The 15,169-nt window shown below is 41.7% G+C and overlaps 2 protein-coding genes across 2 annotated transcripts in view; one reads left to right on the top strand and one right to left on the bottom strand.

The window, feature by feature from the left end:
- Positions 1-1,014: 1,014 nt before the first annotated feature.
- GTPBP6 (GTP binding protein 6 (putative)) lies at positions 1,015-11,910 on the bottom strand (the record flags this gene model as incomplete). Its single annotated transcript, XM_084261541.1, has 10 exons — positions 1,015-1,665; positions 2,142-2,294; positions 2,604-2,752; positions 3,964-4,172; positions 5,818-5,976; positions 6,393-6,463; positions 7,195-7,325; positions 8,861-8,931; positions 9,356-9,493; positions 11,520-11,910. The coding sequence occupies 10 exons, from the start codon at positions 11,908-11,910 to the stop codon at positions 1,524-1,526; spliced, it is 1,614 nt and encodes a 537-aa protein (XP_084117667.1). The 3' UTR covers positions 1,015-1,523.
- Positions 11,911-12,755: 845 nt separating this feature from the next.
- The window catches only part of LOC311189564 (cohesin subunit SA-2-like), a 66,498-nt gene continuing 64,084 nt past the window's right edge, over positions 12,756-15,169 (top strand). Inside the window, exon 1 of the mRNA XM_084261236.1 lies at positions 12,756-12,898. Coding sequence (XP_084117362.1) covers positions 12,855-12,898 — 44 coding nt within the window. The 5' untranslated portion in view covers positions 12,756-12,854. The remainder of the gene's footprint in view (positions 12,899-15,169) is intronic.

The raw sequence follows: 15,169 nt of genomic DNA, 5'->3' as shown, positions 1-15,169 counted from the left end.
ACAGATTCTTGGCTTCTGTCCTGCTCAGTTGGGGTTTCACACCCGGCCTTTTATTTAGCTACTTCAGTAGCTCTATAATTATTTTTCTTCTCAATAAGTAAAATTAAGATTTCTATGCTGCTTGCTATTGCATATTAGTCCTATTTTCCTGATTTTTTAAAAATGAACTGTGCAATAACACGAAATGAAGGTAAGAGAAAGGGCAAGCATCAGGAGTAAAACAAAAAGTGACATTGTATAAAGTTCACTATGCAACTTCGTCAATATACCTCACTTTTTAGATGCACTTTATATGCAAAAGTTGAGTTCAAATGTCTATCAAAATGTTCATGTTTGCAGTGGGTGTTTTCAGAAGTTTGAAATCAACTCTGCTTTCATATCAAATCAGAGTCACCCTAGACCTCTCAGCACAAAAGGCTGAGACGCTACCTCCTCATGCAATCTCTTGCAATGGCAGAAAATATAGAAGGTAAAAACATAAATGTTCCCTTTATAAGGAAGACTTTCTGAATGTTTTTTTACAGGGCTTTTTATCCTTGTTCTTACCTCTCTGTACTTCAGTCTTGTCAGTCAGTTTGGGTTTGTTTTCTTTTGAGAGTCACTACCTGAGCAAAGTTACACGTACTCCAAATATTTTCTCTGCCTCTCCTCTGTACCCTCAAGTGGCTTGTTACTCTGTCTAATAAAAGTTCATCTCTCTGTATAACACAGACAAATAGTTCTGCTTCCCCTTTCTGTGGTACTGGCCGGTTTATTGGTTCCCAGCAGTAATTCATAACTCAGGTAAGGGATCAATGGTGGTTCTGGTTTTTTCTTTGTCAATAATTTCACACAAACTCCATGGTTTGCTGTTCCTTAAAGAAAAAACATTTCAGAGTTGACACAGTAATAGGTACTGTGGGTAAATTAGGCAAGAAAAGTGCAGTGGTAAAAGATGTATACAGCTAATTCATCACTTAAATATACAAACTTATGGTTTTATGGTTTTTTTTTTTATTTCACTGAAGTAAGACGTAGCAGTTACTTAAATACGCATTCAAGCGGAAAAAGTGACCCTATATGTGATATATATATATATATATATTTATATAAATTTATATATATATATACACACCTTGTTCAATGACTTTAATTTTCCAAGGACCACCTGAGACGCTTAAATACTTTATTCTGAAAAATAGGGTAAAAAGCTTTATTTATATAAGACACTTGGTAGTTTTCTGAAGGTTAATTCAGGTGCCATCCACTGATTTCCATGTGTCTGGGATCCACAGTTTACAGCCAACAACTTTTTAACATGGAAAATGTGGTGCTGTCCTTGCACCTGCTGATAGAACGAAGCTCAGAGCTCGTATTCTTTCCACACAGACATTTTCTGAAAGCGTCCATTTCTAAAATGCATCAAAAACGTCAACTAGGAAAGAAATAAGCTCTTCAATAACCAGGCTAACAAGTCATTAACTTCATTTCACATTCTCTTAATGAGATTGTAGAAAAAAACCCCAAAACCAAAGGATGTAGTTTCATGGCATAAAAATCTTACTGGTAGGAAAGAGGTGTTTATATCTGGCAAAAGCAGAACTGCCAATTATCACCTTCACCCTGGCTGTGCCATCCTCAGGCATGACTTCTACTTCCTGAACTGTTGCTTCTTTATAGAGCCAACTGCAGAAATAAAAGCATTATTAGCATCATACAGGTATGACACACTGTATAAGATGTGATTTTTGTTTTACAACGACACATTCCAGTACAGATAATTTAACACTTTGAAAGACAAAGTGCTTTATTTAACCCTTCATTTACTGCTTGCTGTTAGGAAACAGGGTAGAGTGGTTTCAGGAATCTTTCAGATTTGTGTTTTTACTGGAAATCTTGCCCCAGGACCAGAGGCATGGTCTTTCAGGAATTCAGTGCAATAAAACAAAGACGCAGACCCCTGTGAAAGACGGTTTCAGAAGCAGACTCCAGGGTGTCTAATGGAGTCACTTTTTCTCAATAGATCAGAGACCTCTGATAATTATCCCTGTAATTCCTAGTGTAAATTAAAATCAGTATGATAGTATTTGGAAATTTTAAGGCATGCAAGTCTAAGAGTTTCATATTTCTCCAAGTCCTTCTTAAAATTCAAAATTATTTACCTTAGCTGAGGTCCCTCTAAGTTGATGTTAACTGTCAGAATCTTCTTCCCTGTTCCCGTCAAAATTTTCTTCTCAATTTCTTCTTTCAGCTCTTCTAAACCATGCCCATGCAGAGCAGAAATGGCTAAGGCATTTTCCTCTGCGGGCTTATACCTGAAAGGTAACAACTGCTAGCACATTTCCTCATGAAGATTAGGTTGTGAGAACATTCCAAGCATGGACAATTCAACCGTGTTGCTTTATACTGGCACCTTCCTACAGAGGCCACTGCTTTTATGACTCGAGTGATTCTTTTGTAATTAAAAGATAATGAATTCTTTCTACGACCTTAGCTACATGTGTAAATGATTGAGAAACGCTACTAAATGTGTTCAGGAGTGTGACAGCTCTTTTCTAGACTAGGAATTAACAAGCTTCCGGGACATAAGAAATGTTTAAGTGCACTTGGTGTCTCTCGCTTACCCTTCTATCAAATCCACTTTGTTATGAACTTCTACCATTGAGTCCAGTAAGTGGCTGGGAAGATGAAGATTCTTCAGAACTGACAGAACAGTTGCTTTCTGAAGGGTGGTTTCTGGATGAGTAATATCCCTCACGTGAACTATCAGATCCTAGGCAAGCATCAATGTACAAGACAGTTACTTAATGAAATACATCAGTTACCAGGTTGTGGAGATTTATATACTATTTTTACATTTCTAATTCATGTAAGACACTTTCCTACCATTAGGCAGCACACAGGTTAACACTGTGAAGGGACTTACTAAACCAGTATTAAACCATTACTCGTTTTTGCACCACGGTAGCACCTTAGTCTTCTACTTCACAGTGAGTACAGGTTGCCCCCCACAACTCCGAAACAAGCCTTGCCAATCGAGCTAGTTATAGAACTCAGATTTCAAATAGTAACTGGTACAGTTCTAATCTTGTAATTCTATTCTTACATTCAAAATGCAGAAGATCATCCTTAGGATCCTGAGGCACTAGTACTGCTGCTTCGCTTACATTTATCAGTTTCAAGTATCTCCACGATTACGTTTGCTGTGATAACAATAAAGCAACCAAATTCAACATCTGCATTGAAAATGTTTCATTATCTTTGCTTCAAACTTCTGAAAATGAGTGAGATTTCTTGCCTTTCATTTATCGCTGCAGAATAAGAGACAGAATAGTTGCAGCCAGCTTTTGAAAGTGCTATTATAACATAGTGATGGTGAAGTCTAATCCTCAAGAGCATTCCAGCATCTTGCTACCACTGAATTTCACATTTGATGATACGGCTTTTTGTTTAAATATCTGTGTATGTAGCTTTACACTGCTGTAACACAGGAAACTAATGAGAAAATGACTGAAAAAGTACATTTATATTAATTACATGCAGCCTGCATCACAATCACTCACTTTTAGTGCTATAGGAAATCTTAAGTTAAAACGAGATCATTCCCAAGGCCTTATATATTTAATTTTTAAGTCTGAAGAAAGATAGCCTCCACTTGTTTGGATGCACTGGTTAGGTTTCCATATATTCTATCAGCAAAATCTGATTTATCTGTTTTAGGTATCACAGAGAAGGACATACATACTTCAAATAAACCCCCTTTGAAAGCTCTTCACATCTGTGTGTTCTGCATAATTTCAAGTGTCAGAAAATTGGCTTACGGTAAGATACTTACCTCATTATCTTAGCAGATTACTGCAGTCGTGCAGGTATTTCAGTAAGCACAGCATGCCAATTAACTTCCCCTTTTTTTTTTTTTTTGAAAGGGGCAAGGATTACCTAAAATGAAATTAATTTGATTTCTCAATTTCTGTAGCTACTTACTGAGTAAGCCACTTCTTCCAGTGTGGCTGAAAAGGACTCCACCAGGTTGTGCGGAAGGTCAGTCAGAAACCCAATCGTGTCAACATAAATAACTGCCATACGGGAAGGCAGGTAGCCAGCATGGGCTGTAATATCCAGAGTGGCAAACAGCTGGTCTCTGGGTTGAAGTCCTGCTTCCCCAGTCAAGGCTTTGATCAAGGTAGTTTTCCCTAGTTAAAGGAGGACAAGATTTCAGTGGCTTGTTTCATGTAAAAAATCAATTTGCAAGGTTCAGGTGAGTTGTGTGAGGTAACATTATCTTTTCATATCCACTTTACTAATTTAGCCTATGATTAGGTGTCTATATGGTGTTAGGAAATCCAAAGATAGTCTTAACTTTTATAACTTGGAACTGGATTTAAGCCCACACCTGAATGCTGCAAAATCAAAAGATGATCCAAATGGAAAGACCTGCAAAGTGACCTACCCACATCTCTCACCCAAAGAACACAGATGTGACAGCATTAGGAAACACACACTTAGTCACTCCTCAGTGCTTCTGTTGTCAAACAAAACAATTCAGTATTTACTTGTTATTTCCACCAAAAAACAGAAGCACTAGGGTGCCTTACTAGGTTTATCCTTTTATTGGGTGTTTCCTTGTGAACATAATACCAGAAACAATTATTTAACTCAATATTTCACAGAATTTAGTCATTAAACTAAAGTGCTCGGTATATACCCTAAAGTGTTTCACTTATGTGTACAAAATTGTTTATTTATATACATAGCTGAATCTTCAGTTTTAAAAGTATAGAAGTATGATGTTTAGAAAAACATACAGTGTAATCCAAATCTCTGAGTATCTAACTGACAACAAAATTAATGCAAGGTAAGTTTGTTTTTGTAAAGCTATTGCATAAGAAAATGAAATTGTCTTAAGGTAATGTAAGCTGAAAAAAAGTGTCTAATCCAAAGCCTATTTATATTTTAGATATGAACTCACTTGTGTAAACTATAAGAAAATAAAATAGAAAAACCCTTTAGCTTTTTTTAGATTCTCTTATAAATACATCTGTCCTAGTTTTAGCTAGGATATAGTTAATTTATGTTCTAGCAGTGGATGGAATGCCATGTTTGGGAGTCAGGGTAAGAGCACTGCTGATAACACACTGATGTTTCTAGTTATTGCCAAGCAATCAAGGACTTTTCAGTTGTTCATATTCCCCTGCTAACGAGAAGGGAGGGGACACAGCCAGGACAGGTGACCTGAACTGGCCAAAGGGGGTATTCCATGCCAATTATGTCATGCTCAGCATAAAAGGCGGCTGGTGGGTGGAGGAGCAAGCTGCTCCAGGACGTGTAGTTTTGGGGAGGTCTCTGAGCTGCATGGCCTGAGTTGTGCAGTTTGGTGAGAAAGTGCATTGTGTATCACCAGTTTCATATATTTTGCTATAAAGCCCTGTTGTTATTATTATTTTATCTATCCTTCTGCTAGCCCACCTACGCCTCAAACCTTCCCAGTCACCAAAACCCCATGTACTTCTCTACCCATTCTGATCAAGAAAGATTCATATAAAGGGACACCAGCAGTAAAATTTTGTGCACTATATATGAATTCCTTTTGGCAAAACAATTGATAGACATTTCTCCAAAACATGTCTACAAGACTTAAAAAACAATAATCATCTAGCTGCAACAACCATCGTTTGCCTTCCTAACTACAATCTAATTGACATATATTCCCTACACAATTCAAAAACTAATTAAAATATGAAGCTCTTTGCACTGAAATGAGATTCTGGCTAGAGTTTCCAATTAAAAATCAGACAATGTAATCTCTTTTGTGATACAGTTTCATGAGTTTTTGCTTACCACAATTAGTGTAGCCCATCACTGAGACAATCGGAAACTCGCGCTTTTTGCGCTGAGTTCTAAGTAAAGACCTTTTTCTTCTTAGTTTCTCCAGGGCATTCCTAATTTTCAGTTCTTTTTCTTTCAACATACGAGTCTGTGTCTCCATGAATGTTTCACCTGAAAAATAAAATGAGTAAGTGGCAGGATAGTCTTCAAGGGAAACGGGAAATCAAGTGAGTTAGCACTAAGACAGCATATGGAGTTATAAACAAGCAACTAAACCTACGTGTTCTTGCCTAAGATGGAGTCAGAATGAAAAGTAATTATTAAAACATATACTAAGCGTTCTAGAATAACCAAGTACAGTTATGATAAATCCCTGTGGCAGCAAATACTCTGTCCATGGCCACATACTGAGCCAGAACAGACCAAAATTTTAAGTTAATTTACAATCAATTTTTTGTACATTTGCTTACTTAGATGCAGAACACAAAGAGTTTTTCCTCCCAGACTCCTCAAAATAAAATTAAATTTGTTTAAAGACTATATAGAAAAAAAAATTAAAAATCCTCTAATTCAGGAGAATATTTTACCTGAGCCCATGATGTACCTTGATCCACCTCTCTGCTGATCCAGCTGAGACACGTCATTTTTCAGATTGGACCTGGCAGTGGAGTAACAGTTAATTAGAAGCAATTTTCTTCAATCAAGCTATCCAAAAATGGCCAAGAATTGTGAAGCAGTAGTGATATTCTAACAGTACAATACTCTCCCCTCCCTCCCACTGACAAAGCTCTAATTAAACCTGCTAACGGTGAGAAGCCTTGCAAAAAACCTCCCAGATTTTCCTATCTCCTCAACTGTTGTTTAAGAATCGTGCAAGTCTCTTAGCAAATTGTAATGGCTATTCTGAAATTTCAGAGAGACAAAGATGCCTCCTATACATCCATGCAACTCACACCAACTCCCATATCCAAAAATTTCTATGCCACATAATGTAGAACTGTGTAAAAATCAGATACAAAGTAATGCCTTTAATCTTCCTTGTTTATAGCTTTTCTTATTAAGCCCATCAATATGGGATACATGTATCCAATTCCCACACATTCTTGTGATCCATCTTCCACATTACAAAGAACTAGGACCTTTTAATGAGAAATATATTTTTAAGGCAATCTATTGAAGACTTCCTGGTTTTTCCTGCCAGCACTGCAGAAGCTTAAAACAAAGACAATCAAGCATGTCTACACTCTAATCAATCACTGAGCACACCACACAAGCAGTGAAGCAGCGCCATTTTTCTTTACAGTACAGTATTGCCATTTTTGTAACTGTAAAGAGATACTCACTAAAACTATCTGAGTATCAGCACGTGATTTGCACAGCTCAAGGTACCTGAGAAGTGGAATTTCAGCCAGTGCTATCTGAAGTTTTGCTTCCTTGGTCCGGGCATTACAGCGAAAAATGTGAAGTACAACTGTGTATCTGTCAAAGACTTTCACGCCCCAGGCATCTTCTAGTTCTTTCTTTAGCCATGTAAGACAAAATAACCTACATGTTTTCTGTCCCCCACAGTACCAGTTGATTGATTCTTACACAGCGCTACAGCTACAGGTAGCTGATGAACACTTGGAGCTCAGAGGATCTCAGGATTCCATTTCAATGGATAGGTAACAATTATAAGCATGTAAAGGCAAAATTTGGTTGGCTACAGAGAAAGGTTAAAAAAAGAGTTTAGAAGGTAGAATTCGATGGTCTGGGCCCAGAAATTCAGTAAGAATCCTTCCACTGCCCTTAATGGGATTCTGACACTGTCTCTTAGAGCATAGCTCAAAGTCAAGAATGAGTGGTTACGTCCTGGCAAAAAATAAGTATTAAATGCTGGTATGGGAAAGCATAGGGATAGCATGGGAAAAGAAAAAAGATTACCAAAATTGGAAGGGAGGGAAGGGAGGACTATTTGATAGCCACCTTTTAATGAAATACTTAAAAAACCCAAATCAAGCAAAAACCAAACCAAACCCTCCACTTGTGCTCTAATTCACCAAAAGACAAATGATGTAGCTGTTCTCTACCACCTCTAAAAAACAGAAAGCACGTGGTTTAGAAATGTCCTAATTTTCTTAAATCAATCCTGTTAAATTATTCTTAAGATCCATATTTGAAAAAGATATATACAAATGTATATTTAGCAAATTTAGTACTAAAAAGAACACATACTATAAATTAGGGAATGAAAACTAGAAAATTGAACTGAAACATTTTCAACCTTCTATTTCGTCAATATATAGAAGTGCTCAAGACAACTATTTAACATCTTTGTTCATTTTATGATCAGGGAAAACATTCAAAACTACCAGCAAAACATCAATGTTTGCTTGCAGTCTGCATGTTTTACACCCTGCATGATGCTGTACATGTAAAGTATTTATTTCAGCCTGCCTAAGGATTTCAAAGAGCACCTGTAGTTTATGCATCAGTTGTTTTACTGCTAATGTTAAAAAAAACCCAACCAAACAAGTGAAGCAAACTCCTCCACTCAACATAACCTGTCCATTTAAAATATGGTTTCTTTTTAAACATTAGGAATAAAAGAATATATATTTGAAACATTCAAATATAAGCTTGCTCTGAATGTACACCTTATATTCAGAACACAAATCAGTATCCACAGAACTAAAGGAATGTAAATAAACTATCCATATAGATATAGAAACCTCTGCACATAGCTAACCCAGAATGTTGGCGTTCTTCATAACAAACCCTGTGTTACCACCTCCTTTGTGTGAAAAAGACCTTGAGTAACTTTTTTAACATTTAAGTAGGGCAAGTGGCAAATGCAGAAGCAGAGTCCATGATAAACAGCTATTAGACTGCTGGGAACACACACATCAACTGGACAAATAGGAACTCAGTTTCCTCTCAACAAAACTCAGTCCAGGTGGCTTCACATATTGCCATCTGCAAATTCAGCATCATAACCCAACCTATTTCTCATAACACCAACAGCTCCTGAACAACACTGACGCAATAAATAGGATTTGATATTATGTTGAATTACCTTTGTTAGTGAAGATATTCTTTCCACATTCAAGAAGACAGCTGTCACATGGGGCAATTTTTTAATCTTTCCTAAAAGATGGATAACCATTACAAAGTACAGTGTTAAATGGAAATTCTCTTTGAAAAATATACAGAATATAAAACCATTTTTCAGTGAGCAGAATGCTCACAAAGTATCAAATGGCATCATATTCTTTGCTCACAGAACAGTTTTATTTGCACTTATTTAGTACTACATCAAGAACAACTGCCAGTTTCACTTATGCCGATCACATAAACATAGGGATTAAGTTGCCTCACACATTTTCAGTGTGAGTATGGTTTATTTCTGTTCCGTTGCTTTAGTAAGCTTAAAATTATTTTAACTCTTGTTTACAAATCTGCATGATGGATAAACAAAATTCACTCCCTCTTCAGCTGTCACACCTAAACAGTTCAGCTGTAGAAGTCTTCCATACAGAGTGATACAGTCCTGAAGAATGTCAGTCCTTACCTGTCAAAACCTGAAAGTTTCCTTTGCCAAAAATAAACTTTTTGTCAGGATTTTTTGTCGGAATAATTATTTTCTCTAAAACCGTCCAGTCCTGAAGGGTATCTATGAGAGCAACAGCTTCAGCAATCTGCAATTCAGCTTTAGGAACACACAGAGAAAAAAAAAAAAGAAGATTATAATACACCATCATAACTTTGCTGATTTCCAATAGCTACAGTACATGCTCAAACAGAGAAAGACTAAGCTACACCAAAAGTTTGAAGCATCTTCACCACAAAAGCATCTTTCTGCCAGTGGTTGTTGATTCAGAAAAATCACAGATCATAGGGGCTGGAAGGGACCTCCAGAGATCATCGAGTCCAAACCCCCTGACAAAGCTGGTGGACAGATCACACAGGTAGGTGTCCAGACAAATCTTGAGTATCTCCAGAGAAGGAGACTCCACACCCTCCCTGGGCAGCCTATTCCAGTGCTCTGGCACCCTCACTGTGAGAACTTTTAACTGTATTACCAGCAAAGAAACTCCTGAGCTTTTTGTCTCAACAAGTAAAACAACTAACTAACTGGAAAAGGAATAGGTGTTTTATTTCAGATGAGCACAAACCCATCTGATAAATTCCTTGATGCTTTGTGGCAGTATTTAAAGAGCAGGATACGGCACATCCTCCTGCTAGCTTCACTGCTAGTTATCCATAAAGGACCCACGCCAATTTAAGACTTGCTAAAACCAGCAGATTCCAATCCTGTACTCCTGTTCATCAGTATTTTTTTTTCTTAACATCTACATAGCAAAGCACTTATTTTTGAGGACTTCAGGAAATCATGAAGACTATACAGATGGATCAGATCAGCAGATCCAGTTTTGATCTGTCACATGGGAGTAAGATCCTCTTGTCAGAACTGACTAGTTAAGTTTCTCTAGATAGCAAAACATAATTGGTATGTTAAATAGGTTACCTTGGTCCAAAAAGTAATATATTTTTAAAGATAACCATGATCCTCTCTCCTCGTATTGTTAGTGTTCCTTGTAAAAGGCACAGATTTCCTGTTGTATATGTGATGTTTCAACAATCATTCCAAAATATTTGTTCAGACTTCGGGCTCTTCACCTGGAGGGCCTGAATAAATGGAAAGGCAGCACTGCTATTTTCTGTACACCTGAACAGAAAGGTGCCTTTGTATTTTTACTCCCTTTTTCCCCCAGTTGTAATATGGAAATGCATATGTAAATTCCAAAAAGGTTATGAACTTTATTCTGCAAAGTGACGATTTTTCATAGCCGTGCTAATAAAACTAAAGGAGATTTATGTTCATTACATGATCAACCTGAACACAAGAAGTAGTATTTTATGTATGTATGTGCTTCTATGATTCTATGTACATCTATGATTCTACACATCAATTTATATATGAAATTAACTTACAAAATACTTCATTCTCTCTATTACAACTTTGCAATTAGGCAAGTGTTTGGAGAAACATTAAGCCAAGTTTATCACGCATTTTAGCCATGCTTGCCTAACACATATGAGCTAACTACTAGGATTTCTGAGGAAAACTCGAGAACAGCAATGCTAATCAAGGTCCTTCTAATTACTGTGGACTGCATCCCTACAAAACTGCACAAAACCACTCCTTTTAAGCCCGCAAGGCCTTTATGTGTCTCTTTCATGGACAGCAGAGTATTCCTGCTCTTCAGCCCACTAAGGCCGAAGGATTCCTGACTACCCGGCCAGGCAATGGAGTGCTGAACGCTACCGCCGCGGGTGAAACCCGGCTGCTGCCCTAAGCAACCGCCACGCTTCATGCGCCCGATCGTTTCGCTGAGCCCCAAATTCCACGCGATTTGCAAGTCCAAAGCAGCGACCTGCGCAGGCTGACAGCACAGCGTCCTTCAGGAAGCTACCAAAGGCTCCACCGGCCTTCTACCTGCTCCGAGCCTGCGTTGCGCTAGCTGACCCAGGGGGCATGGCGGCTTTAACACCGCAGTAACGGCCCCGCTTTAGACTGCGGGCACCAGCTCCCGAGGCGCGTTCCTGCGGGAACAGGAGGAAACCGAGCAGGCCGCGGGCAGGGGCAGGCGCAAAGCAGATCCGCGGGGGACCGAGGGGCCCGACCCCAGCCGGGGGGGCCCGGGCCCTCCCGCCCCGGCGCAGCCACGCACCCGTGGTGAGCGGCGACTTCTTCGGGCCCCACTTGACAGCCGGGTGCACCACGGCTACGCGCTGCGCGCCGGGCTCCACGGCCAGCGGCGAGGGGCCGAGCAGCTCCTCCAGCTCCGCATCGTCATCGTCACCCTCGTCCTCCTCCTCGTCTTCTTCTCCGTCACTTTCACCCCCACCGGCGCCCGCCGCCCCATTCCACCGACCTCCGCCGCCCGCCCGCGGCGGCCCTCCCCTGCCCGGCGGCCGCTGGGGAGCCCGCAGGGGAAGGGCTGCGCTGAAGGGGCGGGCGGACACCAGCCTGTCGCGGCAGCGAGCCGCGCCGAGAGCCGCCGCCACCGCCCGCCTGCAGCGCAGCAGCAGCAGCGCCTGCGAGAGGCGGCCGGGCCCCATCAGGCGGCCGTTAGCAGCGCCGCTCGGCTTCCCCGGGCAAGGCGGCGGGGAGGGACCGCTGCGCACCGCCTCCCCCCGCCCTCGCCTCAGCCGCTACGGAAGCCCCAAAGCACTGGCACACGGCGAGCCTGCAGCGCTCGTTCCGCCCGCCTGCGGTGGTAGCCGACCACGTGACAGAGAGCCCCGCCTCTGATAGGCTGAGGTGGCTCCCCAGGGCGGCCGTGATTGACGCCGAGCCAGAGCCGGGGCCTGGGTCGCCGCAGATGAAGAAGAAGAAGAAGGAGGAGATCTAGGGGGCGGTGCCGGCGCGCTCCCGGAGCAGGTGAGCAGCGCGCCTCGCGCGCGCACACCGCCGCGCTTTCTTCCTCCCGCCGCCTGGTCCGCGGCCGCGCTTTGCCTCGCGCCGCCGCCTCCCCCCGGCGCGGCAGCCGGTCCGCCCGCCTCTCCCCTGCAGCTGTCCCGGGAGGGGGGGCGAGAACGTCCCCCATCCCGGGCCGGCCCGGCCTGCTGCCGCCGCCCGTTACGTTCCATCGGTGCAGCGGCAAAGGCCCTGACACATCTCCCCCCGCCCCGTGCGGGGCTCCGTGCCGCCGCCGGGAGGGTCCGCCTGAGGGGAAGGGCGGGGAAGGTAAGCGGGCCGCGCTGACAGCCGGCGGCTGCGTACGCGCTGCCTCGGCGGGGCTCCCGCCAGGTGCAGCGGCCGCAGCTGTGAGCTGTCCCCTCGGAGAGGCGTTTGGGTTTGGCGGGGCGCTCCCGGACGGGGCTTGGGGTTGCTGCCGGGAATTTAACCCTTCTCGCTCCCTTTCCCCCGCAGCTTCGCCGGCCGCTGTCCCGCCGGAGCCTTGCAGAGCCTGTGACGCCAACGGTCCTTGTTTGAAGTTTCCTCAGGAGCGGCGCCGGTGATGTCAGCTTGCAGCCTGTGCCGCTGAAATAATGTGGTGGAAATGATAGCCGAGCCCAACGCAGCCAGTAACCTTCCCAGCCAAAAGTAAGGCCTGGAGCAGGTCCTCTGTGGAGCTTGCTGGTGAATTAGGGTGCTGCCTCTTGAGGTCGTGCCCTGTGGGTAGTGGGGCGCTCTGCACTTCGTCACTCTGGGGTGGGGGGGAAGGGATTTTCTGTGCACTGTATCAAGTCACCAAAGTCTCCTTTTTTTTTTATTCCCTTCTCTGTTTTGTCTTCTTAATGTAGGGATTTATGTGGATTGATGGTGGCCTTGGCCTTAGAAGCCTTTCTGTGCCTTATTCGCTACAGTGCAAATGGAAAAAAAATAATGGGCAGATTAACAGGCAGTGCATGTGTTCACTTCAGCTGTGAATTTGGGGAGGAGTGCTAAGCAATCTGTAGTCTCCCTGTTGGCAGTGGTGGGGGCAGGCATTGCTTCTCTATAGCTGTTTTTGTCAGGGATATGTCAAGTCTTCTCCCTTTCATAGTGTACTTTCTCAGTCATCAGCTGAGATGACCTATAAACCAAATGCATTTCTCTCACCGTTTACAGAACTGTGTTGGAAGTAGAAAGAGCAGATCTAAATAAAAGGAGAAGTTAAAATGTTTGGTTGTATCTTGTCCAGTTTTAGGGTGAAGTTTCTTAGGTGCCCAGTACTGAATGCTTTGGGCTCATTGCAGCCCAACCTTCTCTGATCTTGTTGCCTTCTGAACAAGCCTCCCCCAGGCGTTTCGTTGCATTAAACACTAATAAAAGCTGAGAGGTTTATTCTTCATAGACTGTGATGACAATTAATATAGCTTCCCATATGTTCTTTCCAGTGTGTTTCATCTGAAGCCAACCTCTTCATTTCCAAAGTGCCAGGAAGTTGCCTGGCAATTATTTAACTGAGCTTCTTATGTTGCTTCTAAAAGATGAAGCAGTTGTATTGAAACTGATAATTTTAAAAATCTGCAGGTAGGATTTTTCCAATAACATGGATTGTTCTTTATTATCTATCTCTTAGAGAGGTGCTTTTTTTAAGTGTCTGTCACTAAATCTGCCCCACATGTTTAAGATGAGAAAACTGAGCTTGGAAGCTCAGTGTTTGAGTACTGGATGAAGGGTTTTTCTTCCTTACTAATTCATCTGTTTTTATCTCATCACTAATGCTTCAGGTAGTAGTGAAAGGACCATATTGTGTAAGGAATGTGAGGTAAAAATGAGCGTTGTGAGCCTTCTGTTAACAGGGTGTAAGGGTGAAAATTAGGGTAAGCATGGAATTCTGCCTGTGCTTTCTTACTGATGGAAACAAAGTACATGGCTGATGTCTGTTTCCTACCAGTGAATTTAGGTATGCAAAGATGCTGGGTAAGTTTTAAACAAATGAGGGGGAGGGGAAAAAAAACAACCCTAGTTCAAAATTTTTCAAACCTGCTGTTGCACTCCAGTAGTTGGAAGTACGTTAAGAGGAGTTAACTGCTAACAATCACATCCTCCTCAATGAGATAACAGCGGTTTCTGTTTTGCTTAAGAAGATAGGAGGCTGGTATTAATTTTTATTACAATTTCTTCAGTAGAAATTTAGTAGTGCACATAAAAACTCCTATTAAAATAGCTCATTTAATTTCTAAGTTGTTTCATATGGTTCAATGCCTAGGCTTTGGTCGAGCTCCTGAGAATGTTTAAGTACCTGCCTTATGTGTAGCCTTACTGGAAACATCGGCATTACTGGGGGATACGTGAAGGGGTAGAGTGAGGAGGAACATTAGTATTTAGAGTATCAGTAGTATCTTGATTTAAAAAAAAGAAAAAATTACTGCTTATGTGTAGGCTTCTTGCAGCATGGTGTTGCTGTGTTCTGTGGTGCACTTGTAACCAAAGCAGTTTGGAAACTAAATGGATTTCTAGCATTGGTGTTTAGTGCTCGCTTTAGGTTTTTGTTGAGTGCTTAACACAGATGTTTAGTGTGTGTGTGTGTGTGTAAAAATTACTCTTAACTGGGCTTCATCACACAGATGTTGTTTTGTCTGGCATGGTTAGCCCAACACAAGGAATTCTTTTTGTTCTTGTAGTCTTGCTGAGCTTTGGTATGTTCCACGTCATTCACTTACTTTGTTGAGCCCTTTGGCCCGATGAAAGCAGCACAGGGCCAGTAGATACCATCTGTAGTGCCACCCTTCGGGATGCTCTTGGGAAAGAGACACATGAGTTAAAGCTTCAAAGAAGTATATTCTAGACAGAGATATTAAAAATGGTACATGATCAGACAAGTATTTGAATAGTCCCACAGCAGTCTTATTTTTTTGTTATTTAAATGCTTTAATTTAACTTAGA

This window comes from Gallinula chloropus (assembly GCF_964237585.1).
Source record: "Gallinula chloropus genome assembly, chromosome: 1".
NCBI lineage: Eukaryota > Metazoa > Chordata > Aves > Gruiformes > Rallidae > Gallinula > Gallinula chloropus.
Note: the sequence above shows the minus strand (reverse complement) of the source record. Positions and strands in the feature narration are given on the sequence as shown.